The sequence below is a fragment of the Mya arenaria genome, chromosome 13, assembly GCF_026914265.1.
Source record: "Mya arenaria isolate MELC-2E11 chromosome 13, ASM2691426v1".
Classification (NCBI taxonomy): Eukaryota; Metazoa; Mollusca; class Bivalvia; order Myida; family Myidae; genus Mya; species Mya arenaria.
In genome coordinates, this window is record NC_069134.1 from 14,613,422 (window position 1) to 14,631,149 (window position 17,728).

The 17,728-nt window shown below is 34.7% G+C and overlaps 1 protein-coding gene and 1 pseudogene across 1 annotated transcript; one reads left to right on the top strand and one right to left on the bottom strand.

Annotated features, from left to right (window-relative positions):
* Positions 1 to 1,774: 1,774 nt before the first annotated feature.
* LOC128215055 (uncharacterized) lies at positions 1,775 to 5,642 on the top strand (annotated as a pseudogene).
* A 769-nt stretch (positions 5,643 to 6,411) lies between these two features.
* LOC128215056 (uncharacterized) lies at positions 6,412 to 9,098 on the bottom strand. Its single transcript, XM_052921784.1, has 4 exons — positions 9,090 to 9,098; positions 7,664 to 8,551; positions 7,018 to 7,165; positions 6,412 to 6,668 (listed from the first exon to the last, which is right to left on the bottom strand). The coding sequence occupies exons 1-4, from the start codon at positions 9,096 to 9,098 to the stop codon at positions 6,412 to 6,414; spliced, it is 1,302 nt and encodes a 433-aa protein (XP_052777744.1).
* Positions 9,099 to 17,728: the final 8,630 nt, after the last annotated feature.

Consider the following 17,728-nt stretch of genomic DNA (forward strand, 5'->3'; position numbering starts at 1 on the left):
TAGGCGAAGATGTTATCTCCCTTGCTTGATTCGACGGAAATAAACGAAAGAAAATCTGATTCGTTAGCTCCGCCCATTAACCTTCGTTTCTTTCGGTGACATTTACCATATAAGGTATAGGCGAAATCGTATATCCTTGTAATTCTGAACTTGTCAATTGACTTTTGTAAACCTGGACTTGTTGGACTGCAAATGTTCATTTTACGAATGCGAGTGTCGACTGTGTTCTGGTTCCCGGCATCTTATCATACAGTTAGATTCTGGCACGAAGCGTTCAATGGCGTACACGCTGTAAATAGGTAAGTATGGGAAGTTTTTTAAAACGCTGATCATCGGAAAATCATTTTGGGTAAATAATTAGGTATTTAAATTAAATACTACTGACGGTTTATTTTTTTGTATTATCTAACGTGATTTTGCAGAGAACAGTCAAAGTCACTTGCATAGTTTTCGGATAGACAATCGTCTTGTTTAATTCGGATATCGCATTTGTTTGTTGATGAATTGGTACATGGTTTAATGTTTTCAGGATGATTCCTGATTTTTCATTTCACACACACTGGCCATAATTATATATTGTATAAAAATGCCAAAAAATGTGATGCAACTGCATTAACGCTATGTTGTTTATATTTTCTGTTTCAGCCAAGAGATGGACCATTTATACTATAAGTCCCATGATCGATTCCCAGGATTCCAGGTGATCACATCACGTTGTGGCCCAGATCATTCATATTCTACATCTACCAGTAGTATTCAAACGCCACCGAAGAGATATTCAGAAAAAAGGAAAAGGGGGAGTGTAACACCTACAGGAAAGACCCCGCAACAGTTGTCCAAGAAGGCTACCTTTGTAAGTTGCTTTTCCCATAAAAATAGAATTTGCATTACACATTTTGTGTAACAATGTATTTCATATTTAATATTAAACCTGCAACAAGATTGCACGGTATTTGGTACTATGGAATGGCTTCATACACTTTCTGTCACATGCCTTGGTTAAAGCTAGTTGATCAACAACATTGCCTGGACATTTAAGCCTAACACAGCCTTGGCGACTACAGTCAAGATGGCTTGTACTTCATTTCACATCTGATAATGTCCTCCAACACAAGTTGAATTTTTTTTAAGTGTCATGCAGGATTCTAGGGTACATAGATTTCAGTGATATTTGTAGTTATATTTGTATCCACAAAATCTGTCTCCTCGTGTGCATTAGAGCAACTAGCTTTTCTGGAAAAGCAGGCCTAATGAACTCAACTTGCAGCACAGTTGTACGTCATTTTTATAAATAATTATCATCATGCATAATACATAGTTATCATGTTCAATCTGATTCAGGAAGAAACAAGACATGTATCCTGGACGAAGGAAGAGAAAGCCTATCTTCAAACATATTCAAAGCGTCCGCGAAATGGGGTTTCGGAGACCGCCTTCTGAAAGGACTGTGCTGAGGCAATGGAAGTTCTATTTCCCGGAAAGTCAAGACGGGTAATACATTTTCAAGTGACACTTGTAATAATTAATGTTTTGTAAGTGGCATGCTTAATTCTGGAGCATCATTGTCTGTTTTGTTTAATGATTTTGACATGTTTGACAACATATAATACTAGAATTCCTAACCAAATTCTGCATTATTCTTTTCTGATATTGTGTTTTTATTTTAAAAAAAGGGTAACTTAAATTATCTGTTTTTGTTTTTTTTACTTTCATTATTATTTTTACAGGGCATTCCTGTAAGAGTGCAGCTATAAGACTCTGTCTTATAGATGAAATGAATGCTTCTCTGCCCACTCCGGAAACGTCCAATACAGAAGAGATAAACACTGCTTCAACAGGCATACTACAGACTGCCGAAGTAGGAGTGCAAACTGTATGGTCTTTTCCACATAAGCAAACAAAGTAAGTAAGTTCTCTTTCTTTGAAGAGATGAAATAACCATTCTTCTCTGATTCAATGACCTTTTAATACTGCCCATTTTAGCTCACCTGAGCTCACCACGTCCGTCGTCCATTGCATGTTGTCTGTCGTTAACATTTACCATGTAAACACTCCCGAGGTCACATTTTTGCCGTAATCTTCATTAATCTTGCTCTGAACAAATATTTAAATGATATATATAGGACGAGATCGAATGAGAGTCATTGAGAGTCACTAGGTCAAATCTAAGAAAAATCTTGTTAACACTTGATGCAACATTCATGCCTACTTTTAGGAATCTTTGTCAGAAGAGCTTAGAAATATTCAATTCTGAGTCAGTTGTGGTCAAAAACTAGGTTATCTTGGCATTTTGTACATGAATTTTAAAATTTTATTGGCCATATTTGACTTTAACTTTATAAAAATTTGTCTAGCCAGTTCGGGTATTTGGTAAAATTTTGATGGATTCACATCTTTAACTCGGTAGCTCAGTTGGTGGAGTGCCTGCATGGGGTGCAGGAAGTCCCGGGTTCAGGCCCTTGTCAATAACTGCTTGGCATGATAACCAATAATCCTTATTACCATTAGTTTATGCAATGAGGAAAAAATCAGTGTGTTGAGTCTTAACCTGATACTTGGATATTCAGTGGGTGTTTAACTGTAAAGACAGGATGCATGAAGTACAAAATTATTTGTTCGATTAATGGCGATATTCATTTTAATCTGATCTTCTTTCATGTGAATTTTCTGTTAAATATTTGTCTTTGCTATTTTGAGCTTGTTTGAAAAGTTTAGAGACTTTGATCACCATTGATGAGTTTCAATACTGTTGTATGTTAATAGTTTTCTTGTTGTTAAGGTCTCAAAAATATGTTTGCTTTCTGGTCACCCGAAATAACCCAAAAATTCACTTGATATTAGAATTTTTTGGCAGTTTATCCGAAATTATATTAAAATTCAAGACTATTTGGTTTGTTTGTATGGTTTATAACCAACAACATTCAAACTAAGACTGTTTGGAAATTATGGTTATTTGAACTATTTTTATTTGCCTATGTGTTTTTTTAAGTTGAAAGCTTTAAATTAATGAGAAATTCAAAATTCTGTATCAAATTTAACTACCTTTGCTATAAGATTTTTTAGACAATTATGGCAATTTACCTCTATAAAAATATAAAAAAATATGACCAACCATTGTCAGTTTGGGCACGGTGACCAAAAAAAAGACTTTTTTTAGGCCTAATATCAAGACAGTTGAAAAGTTCTTGTCTGTTGTTTAAATTTTTATTATTATATATTCTATTTCAGTGTTTTGCTCTCAGCACTATTGAAATTGTGATCTCTGACATAGTCACCATTGTCCTTTGTTATTTACTATCCAGGTTTGGATCAAGCTATTCTCATCTAATAATGATAAAACTTTGCACTGCAAGTACCCATAATGTTGAAAAAGGCATGCTTTTTTTACTATTTTTGAGAGTGTTATATTGAACATCATCTATTCATTTGATAAAATGCAGTCATTGCTTTGATTATAAATCTTATTATGGTAATGTTTTTTGTAGAATTATAAATTTTTAAAAATAAAGCAAGGTACTGAAGTAAATTATTTTTCTTATTTGCACACCTGAGCACAATGTGCTCAAGGTGAGCACTGTGATTGTATTTTGTCAGTCGTTTGTCCATTATCAATGATTGTTTCAAACCACTTCTTCTCCTTAATCGCTTGGCCAAAAGTAATGAGATTACTTATAAAACAGCAAAGTGGATAACAAATTATCTGGCTAAATGACTAAAACAATACATTTTTTTATGGAATTTGTAATAAACATTGGTCAGCAAGTTTATTTGAACATCCTAGGCAGATTTTTGTATCATCTGGACTAAAATACTAATTTATATAGAAACAATGTTATGTTTTGCATTGATGTGAGATACATTATCCTCACTTCTAATAATTTTCAGGTTTATGATCGGTTGCAACCACTTGGTATTACTTTGAGCCACTCGAGATTGTTGTCCACAATGGATACAATATCTGGACATTTCAAGACTGAATTAATAGATGCAATAAAAGAAAGAAAACAATTTCGAATAGTTGGCGACAATATTAACTTTCAGCTTGGTGTTGCTCATGCTAGGAAGAGTAGTGGTAAAATTCGACACATGGAACATTGGTTTGGATCCACTGCCATAGTTCAGAACATGTCTTTTGATTACCTCTCTGACCAGTCACCTCAATGTGATCTAAGGATTCTACCCGTTGCAAGTTTTCTGTTAGCAGATGATGATTGGAAGTATTTGATAAATGATATGAATCGACTCGTTGCTAGAACTCTTACAGAATTATTTCCTTGGCTCAAGTTTGCCAAGAAAGCAGCAAATGAGGACATACTAGGAGAGCATAGTCAACTTCTTCACGAGAAGAATAAAGTAATGCCACTTCCTATAATGGCCAAAAACGAGCAAAAGTATTTAGATGTTGTTGACATTCTCGACAGTTACGAGTCACTAGTGAATTCTGTTCATATAAGTGCTGGAATGCCACCAGAGCCTGTACATATCGGCGTAGATCAGTTGACTCGAGAACGATTCTCTGGAGCCAAACGTCTCCGTGCCGCAGCATTGACCCCAACAGAGAGATTTGAAAACTTAAAGCCATTTACATTTGAATTGTTTCACCTGCAAATGACTGTGCTATCTAGCTTTTACCAAATTCTTTACCATACATCAAACACTGAAATTTTCACATTGCATGCTCAAAAAATCCGTTTACAACGAAAAGATGCAGATGGCTTGGATGTCAAGAACTACTACAATGACTGCAAGGAGTTGGCCGTCTCCTTCATTAAATCTTATATAGTGGAGGCAGCATGCGAGTACTTTCAGGTAGAAGATACAAACGCTGTCCCCAATATTCAACTGCCTGACTGTACAAACATGAGCAGCGAGGACATCAACAAGTGGCTATGTGAATTAGTTAGGCCTTTAGTTGAAAGAGTCTTGCGTGACAGTAGAAATGCTCTTGATAAAATTCAACCAGTTTCAGCCGAAAACCATGATTATGGTTGTGACTCCATACATGTATATGGCAAAGTTGTTCTTGAGATTGGTCTGGTTTATCTTCAGTTGAATGATGTCATCAAAATTCCAGACAGAAATCGCCTACTGAGAACTTTGAAATACTTGATGGTGTTTCTAAAAGGCCACAGCCACAGGTCAAAGTATGCACTTGAAATTCTGCAGTTTCTTTGTCAACAGCTTGCAAAACTCAGTGAAAAGGTTGCTAATAGCAGTTTGTATGGCCTGTTTGTTAACACTGGTGGGAAAACAAATACCCATATACCAGCTGATCTCCAGATGGAGCATCTTGTAAGAGTTACAAAGAACCATCTCAAATCCATGTGTTCTTATGTATCAGAGGCATCAATGAAAAAAAGAAGCTCATCCTTTCATGGAATGAATGAAATCTCTGACAAATATGACACAGAAACGCATGTTTGTAGACGGCTCAGAAACACAAGACACCATCTTCCTACCAAGATGAGCTTCACCTAATAACAGACTTGATATCAGTAAGACCTTTCCACCATGTGTGTGGGCGGTGCATTCAGTCACCGAAGAACATGCCAAAGAATCCAATCACAAAACTCGATATGGATGAACTCGTTTTGTGGATTGAAAAACACAAACTCCATATGTACTACGACGTTGGGCATTAAAGTCTAATACAAATGCATGTGCAAAGCTATATTTATATATGATACACGCGATGCTCAAAGTGAACCAGTGTGATAGTCTATGTATGTAACTGTGCGTAATAAATTATGCATTGTCTACATTTAGCTTGCCAACACTCCTAGAAGCCATAATTTTGGCACAATCTTAATGAAACCTGGTCAGAATGTTACTTTGCAAATATCTAGGCCAATTTTGATTACATTTTCCAGATTGGATACACATAAATACATTTACTATTGAACCTGTCTAAAGAGACCACCCTTGGAAAAGTGGTTATTCATATATTAATACACATATAAGAGACATGGTTTGTTTGGAATATGCTTAAATCATACATTGTACTTTAGACAAAAGAGAAATGGAGATACACTTTTAACATAATACTGTTTATATCAGCTAAATTTGATAATCAATGGAATTCATTTTTAACAAATACTTTATATAATGCTACCGAGCATTTGACTCGATTTTTTATGCAAAAATATACTTGTACATATAATTTTCACACCTGCACAGATGCATGTAAACATAAAAAGACCGCAAAGTCTGTTCAAGTCTTAGTATGAGTCAGTTTAAATGCAATTCCATAGTATTATCGAGACAAAAGCTTTAGGAGCTCAAGTTTTAATCTCCCCTGGACAACTAGGGAAATTTCGCTTGCCCATCAATCAAATTACTCATGATGTCCAAATCGGGCATATGATTTACACAAATCTGTCTAAGAATAAGGAAAATGGGTGCATATTCAGTTTATTTTATTAATAGCTGAGAAAAATCCCATTCCAAACCAAGATCAGATTGGCAGATATTACAACAAATAGTTGGCCTATCAGACAGATCAAATCCAAAATGTTCATTTATAAATTCCCTCTTGCATTTGTCTGTTTTACAATAATCCTTCATGCTTGCTTGCATGTGCTGAATACCTAGGTCACTGTTATTGTAGTACAGGATGGCATTAGCATGTGCACCACCTCTTCCCCACCGTCCAATTTCTTGAACATATGCTGAAAAAAATGTGTATAATGCCTATAATATTTAATTTTGTAATTGTTGTCTGCTTGGTCTGATGATGTTCTAAAATACAGTATAAAATAGTATTACAGACAAGAAGTTCTGTTTAGAGAATGTAGAATATGTTATATTATTATATTTCAGATGTAGTAAAGTAAAACTAACATTTCATTATAAATATAAATCATAAATATGTTGTGACATGGTCATTTGTTTTAATGTTTATGATTATATCTGAACATTTTATGCTAAATAAAGCATATTTTTTATTTATATGTTTTAATTTTGTTCACAACATTAAAGTATTAAATAAAGGGTTCAGTAAAGAGATAAATGTTTTACTTTCTAATGAAGATGGCTGGCCAGCATGTATCACACGCTTGACATGCTGCAGGTCTGCTCCCATGCCAAGAGCCACTGATGCAAACACCAGTCTGATGCTGCAATGCTCTGGCGGCTTTTGAAGACTATCCAGGATCATCTGTTTCAGCTGTAAACAGAATGTGTCAAAGATTATCACAATGGCCTTAAACTTTGGCATAAATAGCCCACTAGCAACTACATTGAAAGAAGTAGTATTCAATATGTACCTGATTCAATGACTCCTGGGTACTTAAGGAATACTTTTTCATAAGTAATGCTTACAAGAATGTGACTGATACCCCAAGGTACCAAATTGATAGTGAATAAGGACTATAAACGTCAAAGTTTGACGTCAAACTATATCCCTTTATTATCTTCAGAACAGAGTTATCTTTCTTTATGTACATCTACATGTCATGCTCTTCCATTTGGTAGTTTGATCAAAATCCGACCAATCGTGTAGGAAACTTGCGCTTACAAGCTCTATGGACAGACGGATGGACAGGGTAATTCCAATATACCCCATAAACTTTAGTTCTGAGGGTACAATTATTTACTTAGTACATGTTTGTTTTAAATGACTCTGTCCTAATGTATTTACTTAATGGATTAAGCTGATACTTGCCTTACCACTGCTGCCTTCCATTGAGGAGTGGAACATCACTACCCGTGCATTTTCTGGAATCTGATCACCAACATAGAACTTGTTATTCAGGATTTCTCTGGCCAGCTGGTATCCATAGCCTATCCACTGCATAGACTTACAGTAAATAACAGTGATTGGGAACTGGCTACCTAGATCATTGAGCTCGTGCAGTACCCTTTCAAAGATGTAATCATAGGGAGTGCTTGCACAGTTTCCTCTGGCAGTAGCACTTGGTCTTTTTAGCACGATAAGTTCAATGTTTGCCTTTGTTGGCGGAGCACAAACACATTCACAATCTATGAGATTTAAGTTTTTAATTAGTTCTCTTTGTCCAACACATGTCACCGTTGCTGAAAGAGCTAACACATTACAAACAAAAACAGATCTTAAGTTAGCTAGTTGTTTGTAATTAGGTCTAAAGTCGTCGCCCCATTCCAAAACGCAATGCGCCTCATCAATGACTAAGAATGTTTTTCTTTCATTCATATGTTCACATCTAAACAGCTCAATGATGCTCTTGTTATTTAAAATGTCCTCTGGATGGCAAAAAATATATTTAATATTTCCATCTTTGACGGGACCTAAATCACTTTCCGCTGAAAGACAAATAGCTGAGTCACCAAGCTTCTGGCACTCTTGCACCATGATCACGTTTAAAGGTTCCACTACTAATACTAAACAAGTTGGGTCAATGAATGGAAGAATTTCAAAGATAAGAGATTTCCCATAGCCAGTTGGGAGGCAGCAGACACAATCCTTTCCAGAAAGCAGCACATTTAATGTTTTTGCTTGCAAAGGCTTTAATCCAGGAATTTCAGTTTTATAGACCTTGTTGAAGGTTTCTAAGGCCTTTGAATATTCTTGTTCCTGGAAATATAACAAAATATAATAAATAATTAAAGATCCATTTTTTTTTGTATATTGACACCTAAATATTAATATTTTATCCCAAACATGACTATGTTGGGTACATTAAAAAAACTATATACCCATGTATTTCTGACCATTTGGACTTTACCTAAACAAAATTATAGCAATTATAGACATGATTTCTGGTATATATTTATTTGTAGGGGTATCATTGGATTCCATCCAACTCATAAGTGCGATATTTTGGACATACAGGTAATGATAGACATCAGGCGATGAATGTGTATTTGAGGGGCTTGTCATTTTTGCAAGTATTACAAGAAGAGCAACTCACAGTTCAAATGCATATCTGTCCATGTGCTGACGGATGTGGTCAAAGTAACATCTAGGTTTGAGGTTGATATCTGTTTTGCTTATGAACTATAAGCACCACATGGATAGTCACTGCTAAGCCATGTCTTTCTGGTGGTAAATAGGAAATGTCAGATAAACATTATTTAAAAATGTACGACAAATGCATATTTAATCAAATTACCTCATCCATTTGTTGACTTGTGATTAGTTGACTGCAAATAATTCCTAGCAATGTCTATATGAATTCTGGTTTGGAATCTGAAAGCAATTATAACTCTATTTATATTTAGGACGTAATTTAAAAATACATTTTTTTTTTAGAAAAGGCACTGATCTGAACGTGTTTAAAGGACAAATATAACTTGTACCATGAAATAAAGGTATTAAAATCACTATAAACGTTCACAAACCTAATGTCACAATGATGTCCGAATTTATACAAAATGCATAATTGTCCGAAAACTATGCAAGTTTTTCATATCTGTAAATATGCTAAAAAGATATTATTTAACGTTACCTTTACATTTATAATATATGTGTGTTTGAGTGTTTCAAAAACACTCAGGTTTTGCTTACCGGATGATCAATAAATTAAGAAATCCCCTTAGATTTGTTTACACATCGCGTCCGACATTGATTGGCGTGAGCCTGACTCTTTGCGTAGCAGAAAGGGGAAGGAACTCCAGACTAGTGTCGACTGTAGGATTGCAGTTTTACATATGCATGATTCGGCTTTCTAAATTACATCATCATATTGTTAAAGGCAAGTTTTACGATCTATGTTTTAGTGAGTTTATACAGGGTCGATCTGACAAATATACATTTTGACTACTATGATGACAAATGACAAATCAATACGGAAAAGCTGACGAAAAGAAACAACAAATCTACATTGACAAATGTAAGAGATATTTAGTACGATTAAGAAGCACATTGTGGGAATTACACGTCTGGACTTTTGGCAACGAATAGCCTCCATAAACCAGGGCTAGCGCGCCTATATCATAGGAGCGTGGCTAGTTCTATTTTGTTTTTGCTACCGACAATGTCACTCAGATTAAAATATGGATATAAATATAATAGGACGTTTACAGGTAAGATAAACTCTTTAAACTTTAACAATAATAAATATTTTAATATGCCGGGGCTAAAGCATTTTTTATTAAAAGATGTTGTACTCGCTAGATATTTCTAGCTTTAATAGACAAGGTTAAGTATGATATACTATAACTAGAATGAACAGAGGTATTAGTGTGTATTTGGTTGCATTTCATGCCTGAAACCCAACACTTGCACTGCTCAGTTCATAGAGGGGTTTGGGTTGTAGCCAAACTGAACCAGGTCATTGTAAGTATTGATTCTTATTATGTGGCCTTTCACCTCTTTTTGGTGTTTGTTACCATCATAGGTGCAAGGGTAAAGTACAGGGGATTTTGGGTTCTTTTTCAGGAACCTTCATTGGTAGGCAAGTTCAACCCTGAATGAGGTAAGATGTTCATCGATATATGCCTAGCTTTTCTTTAGCATTAATTGTTTTCTGATTTTTATGAATTCATGTTTGATCTTTTAGATCAAGATTTTTATTCCTGTCTAGAAAGTGAATTATGCGCTGCATTAAGCGACATTTATGCGTTAAAACATGTTGATTGGTATCAAATGCTTCCTAATATTTCCATTATAAAAACAAGAGGGCCATGATGGCCCTAAAACGCCCCCCCCCCTTAGGAAAGGACCGCAACTCTGTGATAAAGCATTGATTAAAATGTTGCAATTTTAACATATCTTTCTTGATGACGATGCCGTGTTATATATTTGTAAAGGGTCATGCAATGATGCTACCTGTAAAGTTTCATTAAATTTGGCCTAGTAGTTTCAGAGATTTTTTTTTAAGCAAAACAGTAAGTCGGCCATTTTGTTGTTGTTGTGACCCCTTGTTGTATTTTGTAGAGGGTCACCCAAGGAAGCTTTCTGTAAAGTTTCATTGATTTGGAGTGGTAGTTTCAGAGGAGATGTATTTTAAAGCAAAACAGGAAGTCAGCCATTTTGTTGTTGTTAATCAATCGTTACCTCTTGTTGTTATTTTGTAGAGGATCACCCAAGGAAGCTTCCGGTAAAGTTTAATTCAATTTGGACTGGTAGTTTTAGAGATGTGTTTTTTAAACCAGGAAGTTGGCCATTTTGTCGATGTTGTTGTCGTTGTTGATCAATCGTGACCACTTGTTGTATTTTGTAGAGGGTCACCCAAGGAAGCTTCCTGTAAAGTTTCATTGAATTTGGAGTGGTGGTTTCAGAGATGCTTTTTAAAGAAAAACAGGAAGTCGGCCATTTTGTTGTTGTTGTTGATAATCAATCGTGATCCCTTGTTGTATTTTTTTGTAGAGGGACACCCAAGGAAGCTTCCTGTGAAGTTTTATTGAATTTGGTCAGGTAGTTTCAGAGGAGATGTTTTTAAGCAATTGTTGACGGACGGACTGACTGACGGACGTACGACGGACAAAGACCGATCACATTAGCTCACCTTGAGCACTTCGTGCTCTGGTGAGCTAACAAAACGATCCTGCTGGCTGTAGGTCAATAACTTTGAAGATGATACTGTGGGGTGCTTTCGGTATAGTTTGAATATAAAACATTCACGATATGTACGAAAATGAAATAGGGCAAACAAGCGAATACAGAAATGAAGACATTTAACTTTGACCTCTATTGGACGACTGTAATGCTTGTTTTCAGTACATATGTAATTAATGTTAATGCTCACCTTCTATCCGACAATGTATTTGATCCCAGTAATTTGATTGTGTTAAGTGGGTTCTAAAAGCTGAATTAGCGGCACCCCTCAGTTACTAGCAGTATAACGGTTACATTTCTTTATAGTATGCCTTTTCTGTTTTCAAGAGCATTCCGCACTTGACCAAGTCTTAGTCATTTACTTAAGGTTTAATTTTGCCATTTTATCTTTTTTTCTTAGGCCACACCAAATTGATAACTTGTTTATCGGATTTTTTTTCCAAACAATAATGGGGCGAGCGAGCTAAAAATAATTCTATACAAATATTAGTTTTGAGATCAAACAAATGCTATTCGAGATCAAAATAATGTATTTCTTTAAACTATTTCATAAATAAGACAACTCAAAACCACAGTTTTTTTAAACCTTTTCGATTTTTCCCCCCAAAAACCCTATGCATGGCTATGTTAAAGCCTGGACACTTGCGCCAATTGCCACAGCCACCTGTCTGCCCAATGGCATATCCAAATCTATTAACTAGGTTTTCCACTTTTCCTTAGGAAAACTTGTTTAAAAATAATTCTCTATTAAAATACACTGTCATATCTCATGCCATGGAAATGACTAGACAATGTGACTTGAAGAATAACTCACAAAATAGATAAAGGCATTTGCAATCAAATATAAACTACAGCTATCACTCTTGCTTTGACTACACGATTGGCCGTGGTAGCCATCTAAGTTCTGGAAGAGAATTTACAAAAAACCTACACCGTGTTGTAAACCATTTCAGCTGAAAATATGTCATAGAAAATTCCAGCCAGCGCCAGATTGATTTTATGTTTTCTCAGAATTTAACGCCTGTCTTTTTTAAACTTGCAAATTTTCCTTAATTTTTTTTAGATATCTTGTTCAAATTTAGACAAGTAATAAACATAAACATATATACAAAACACACTTTTACTTCTTTTGTACTGCAAATACTGATTGTGTCAATATATATGCAAACAGCTACAGAAACATGCTCAGTAGCAAAAAGTTTAAACATAAACCCGGTTTAGTGGCAATGGGCAAACACCGAAGACATAGAACACAAATTCACAAACAAGAAACATATAACAGCACACAACTCTACAAACAGCACAGTGCATAAATACTATATATATGTTATTATATGTGTATATATATATATATGTAAATTTTTATATATAGCAACAAAATATTTCAAGAATATACAAGAATATACAAAAAATTTTCATAGACAAAAACCTATCAGCATAAATATTTAACACTTGAATGATTTCCATATATAGTTTAAATATACACACGAACATCTAAAAAATCTACAAACATTTATTCGAAACACAAAGTGTGATTAATACCTTTTTTCAAGCACACAGTCTGACACCATTTTTTTTATCCTTTTTGACTAATATTTACAAAATATACACAATCCTGCTTGTTTGATGTTTTTGTGTGAATGGTAAAACTCATGGGGTTGCATGAAGCTCATATGAATGTCAGTCAGATTAATTTTTAGCGTCATCCTACTGTCCACGAACATTGACTCATCGGCGACCAAGGCCTCCACCACAAGCACGCGTTCGTTGCCTCATGGGGACAGTAATTTCATGATCCGCTGCGTCGGAGGAATCTGAAATTTTAATAAGCAATATTATACATAAATGTTCATTGTAGTATAATGTAGTATGCATTATTTTTTAGATGGTGTCGGCGCAAGTGATAAAACAATAAAAATATTTTTTTTGCTTTTCTGAAGAAATAGGTGCGGGAATCCGATGAAAAAGTTATTAATTTGGTGTGGCCTAATGATAGGAATTGGTAAATTATTGTTCACCTAAGCATAAACATGGCTAACGAAGAGATTTCGCAATACATAGTCTTCACGAAAATCTTTCAAGAGTACAGGCCCTTCGTTGTTTGACCCAATAATTTATAGGCCCAATATAAAAAGGTCATTTCTTTACCCGCCCCAGTAATAGTGCATCTTTAATTTCATCTCAAAAATAATTATTATTTGTATGAAAAAACTGTCATAAAAATGTCATGAATTAATTGGACAATACTTTGCTTTTACATTATAACACATGTAACATAAATTTACTTCCTCCATCGATGCTTCTGGATGAAATTACTGAATGCCTGGGGACACTGTGTATATGACTAAAATGTCAGTCAATGTCCCAGAGCAGAGCCTTTCTCTTCTCTTGCTTCTGATCAATTTCATTGCACTAAAAGCAGTTTCGTTACGTACAGATGTAAAGGGGAGGGCATACAACAACTCGATGATCTTCAAATTGTTGGGGATATCCTCATTCCACATGTCTCGAAATATCTCCTTCTACTGGAGCTCACACCCTAATCTCGCGGGAAACCTAAACACAAAAGTGTTAAAAAAAGAACTAGGCCTTTTAGAAGCTTTCAATCATCTTAATCTTCAACAACAGAAACATCTTTAAAGTGTGAATGTTGTGTGCACCTGGTCAACACCAAAGTCAGTCTGTGAAAGCAAGTTAAAATGTATCTGTTTCAACGGTTAATACTGTAACTAAACAAAGTTAACAAATATCATAATTATGATAGTTAGTTAAAGTAACACAAATATGGTCAGTACTAGTGGCGTTACTGAAGTCAAAGGAAATACTTAATAAGCATACCTAGTATTGTATATGCACTGTGCTGTTTATGGAGTTTTGTGCTGTTGTTCCATGTTTCTGGTTGTTTTTCTGTTCTTTGTCTTTGGCGTTTACCCTCTGCCATTAAATTGGGTTTATGTTTGGCTACTTGGCTTGTTTCTGTAGTTTTCCAAGTATTGAACAAATAAAATATTGTAAAATCTATCATTTATAATGAAAATGTGTGATGGAGGTTTGTCAGAAAAAACAACAACAAAAAACAATAATTGTCAACGAAATGAGAATATAACTTGACACATTGGGCTGAAACAATTCAAACCTGAAACAGAACAAACCAAAGTAAAAAAACAACAACACAACAACGACAGACTGTTTCATAAAGGCTCATTCAAAACTTTCAACTTCATCAGTCTTAAACAGTGTAGTCAGGTTGTCGGGAAACGATTATGTCACTTTTGCATCAACAAGGGCACCAATCTTTTTATCCTGTTTCTTGCAACTAAATTTAAGCTTTATAGTCTGATGCAGTTCCATATCTGGTGCAGCTACAACACCGATTTCACTGACACTTTCATCCTGTCAATGAGTAATGTAGATTCGTTCATTTTTGTTTGAGGATTTGACAATGAAATCTCTTTCTATGACCTGAAATGTAAAGTTATTTCATACATATTACTTGAAAGTTTGTTTGTACATGTCCACTCATAATAAATGCTGTTGAACATGCGCGACCACCACGTACCACCAATACGTCTTGGCAGGATACATTTCATGCCAAGCATCCGAAATGCATTTTTCAAACTTCTTTTGCTATGGACTTTTTGTTAACATGTAGAAAAGCTTTATTATGAGGGTTGTGCATTTACCAAAGATCTTTGATGATGATGTTTTGTTTGCATCCTTGAAAGACAGTTCAAGTCTATGGTTAGGTAGTGTGAGGCTGACATATGTCAGAAAAACAATACATTAGTCAGACGAAAAACTGTATAATCTCCAACTATACATTGAAATAAAATTCAAACGATACCTTCATTATATGTATTATATTGATTTCTTCCTTCACTTTATAAAACTAATTTCAAATAGAGCGCTATATTTTAGCAATAGTTTAAATACCTTGCATGTTTGATGCACCGTAAATTGTGAATCCGACTAACTTGTTCTTCATCATATTATCTATTTCAAGACTGTTGAAAACTCCATGTACATGCTGGTAGATATCTTAACTAGATACAAAAGTGGCACAACCATTGTGCAGGAAGGAGTCGTCGATTATCCTTGAATTTACCGTTCTTATATTTGTAGATAACCATGTATTGTTACAGTAACGTCTCCAAAATGGCAAATGGTGGTATGAGTCTGGAATTGATATGACATTTTGCATGTGCATGGGCTGTACGAAAATTAATGACCTACTTATCATACTCGGCCTTATGCAGATTGTTCAGAAATTCGGCAGCCTTCCTTGGTGCATCTGGGAGATAAAGCAGCAGAAATTTCCGATTTTGGTTTATGAACTCTCCTATCAATGTGCTGCCTAATTCCATAATGTTTAAAATTATCTGTGAACTTTACCAAGGGAGAAGATGCTAACAGATCTGACTTACGATACATTTTTTGGTATCTTGACAACACATTGTTTTTGTCAGAATCTTATCTAAGCCGTTTGTAAACACTAAGCTGTATCGTTTGGAATGTCCAAATGCGTTTCTGTTTATATTCCTTTCTTTGCTGAAGCATTAATGGCTTCACTGACACTACCCTGACTTGAACGTGTCTGTCCAGGTTTACAATACTGATGTGAAAAACTACAGAAACAAGCTCAATAGCTAAAAGTTTAAACAAACTTCGTTTAATGGAACTGGGTAAACGCCAAAGACATATACACGCATTCTCAATAAGCAGGTGCATCACTGTCGCTGCTAATTTATGACGTTTATTCAAGCATTTGTTAGATCTGGATAATGCCTATACATATAGCCCTAAGTTGTCTATGTTGTAATAGTTCAGGTTTCTGCATAAGTGTCTATTCCACGAAAAAGTTCCAAAGGAGTGATTTGATATGTTCGTTACTGTCGCCAATTAAGATTGTAAAATTATCTTTATTGTTTATATATATACACAAAAATGAGTTATTTACTTTATTTCAAGGTAGAAGGTTCAGTGAATATAATTTCATAATACCATTTGTCTGTGTAGCCGTTTTTAAAGACACCACATTTGTTTTCCTATGACTGAAAAACTCATTCATTTTGAAAAACATGTTCGTTACCAAACAAAAAAATGAAAATAAAGTTCGAAATACTGCTGATTTTTAATCAGGTAAACATATCTTAAGACGCTAACAACAGTGGTTTGTGCTTTGAATGTATGTTTAACGATAATTGATAGTCTATGTAGGCGCTGTAAATGTTAGAAACCGACTATGTGGATGATTCGACCTGTTAAAGACATGTTCGTGACCCCTAACAAAATATTATATTTAAATAAGCTGGTTTCGTGGGTGATTTATACCTCAGGTACAACATTTAGGTGTAAATTGGTCACAACATAATTTTCAGAAAGGGCTGCTTTTGAGATACAGGTAGAATTTCTATGAATTGTAATATTCCGTTACTGAACGATTCGATACCGAAATTTTAAAACTAAGCTCAGCGCGTGCTGATTCGGCCAATATTTCTCTGTCGTCATCTAATTATATGACGTAAATTGCACTGTTGATGTCACTAACAAATATGGTGGATTTTGGCGCGGCATAGTAGATTAAAAAGGAAGCGGTTCAAGAATTGCAGGAAAAGTTGCGTCTTTTTGAATTCATATATCATTATCCGTATACTACTGAAATGTTTGGTGAATAATTTATAAAATGCGTAACATTAATAATTTATAATGTATACATGCTTAACGTTTCCAAATGTATGCATACAGTTGTCTATAGCCACACAAGTTAAGACATATTTGTTACCGAACGGTAACGAACATGTCACTTTGATAATACTTTTCTGTTTATAAATGAATGTCTAATTGTGCGAAAAACTGCCATAAAAATAAAACTGTTTTGTTAAAAATTGTCATAAGTACTACTCAAACCTTTGAAAATGCCGTTTGTTAAAACAATGATATCGAACATGTGCTTTATAATTTCCTGACCCTCGTTTAATTTCATGTACATAATTTGTGAAGCACTTTATTAGTCATTTTTTTGCATAAATACTTGCCAACAAAAAATGCATTTCAATGTTTATATTTCATATCGCTAAAGGTATGTAACCTAATATACGTTAACGAACATATCAAGTAAAGGTAACGAACATTTCAAAATGTTTCAATCACTTATTTTTATATTTACATTGCAGATATGGCAAAGTCAAGAGCAGAAATACAAAAAGCCTACAGGCAGAGATTAAAGGAGAAAAATAATAAACAGTACCTTGC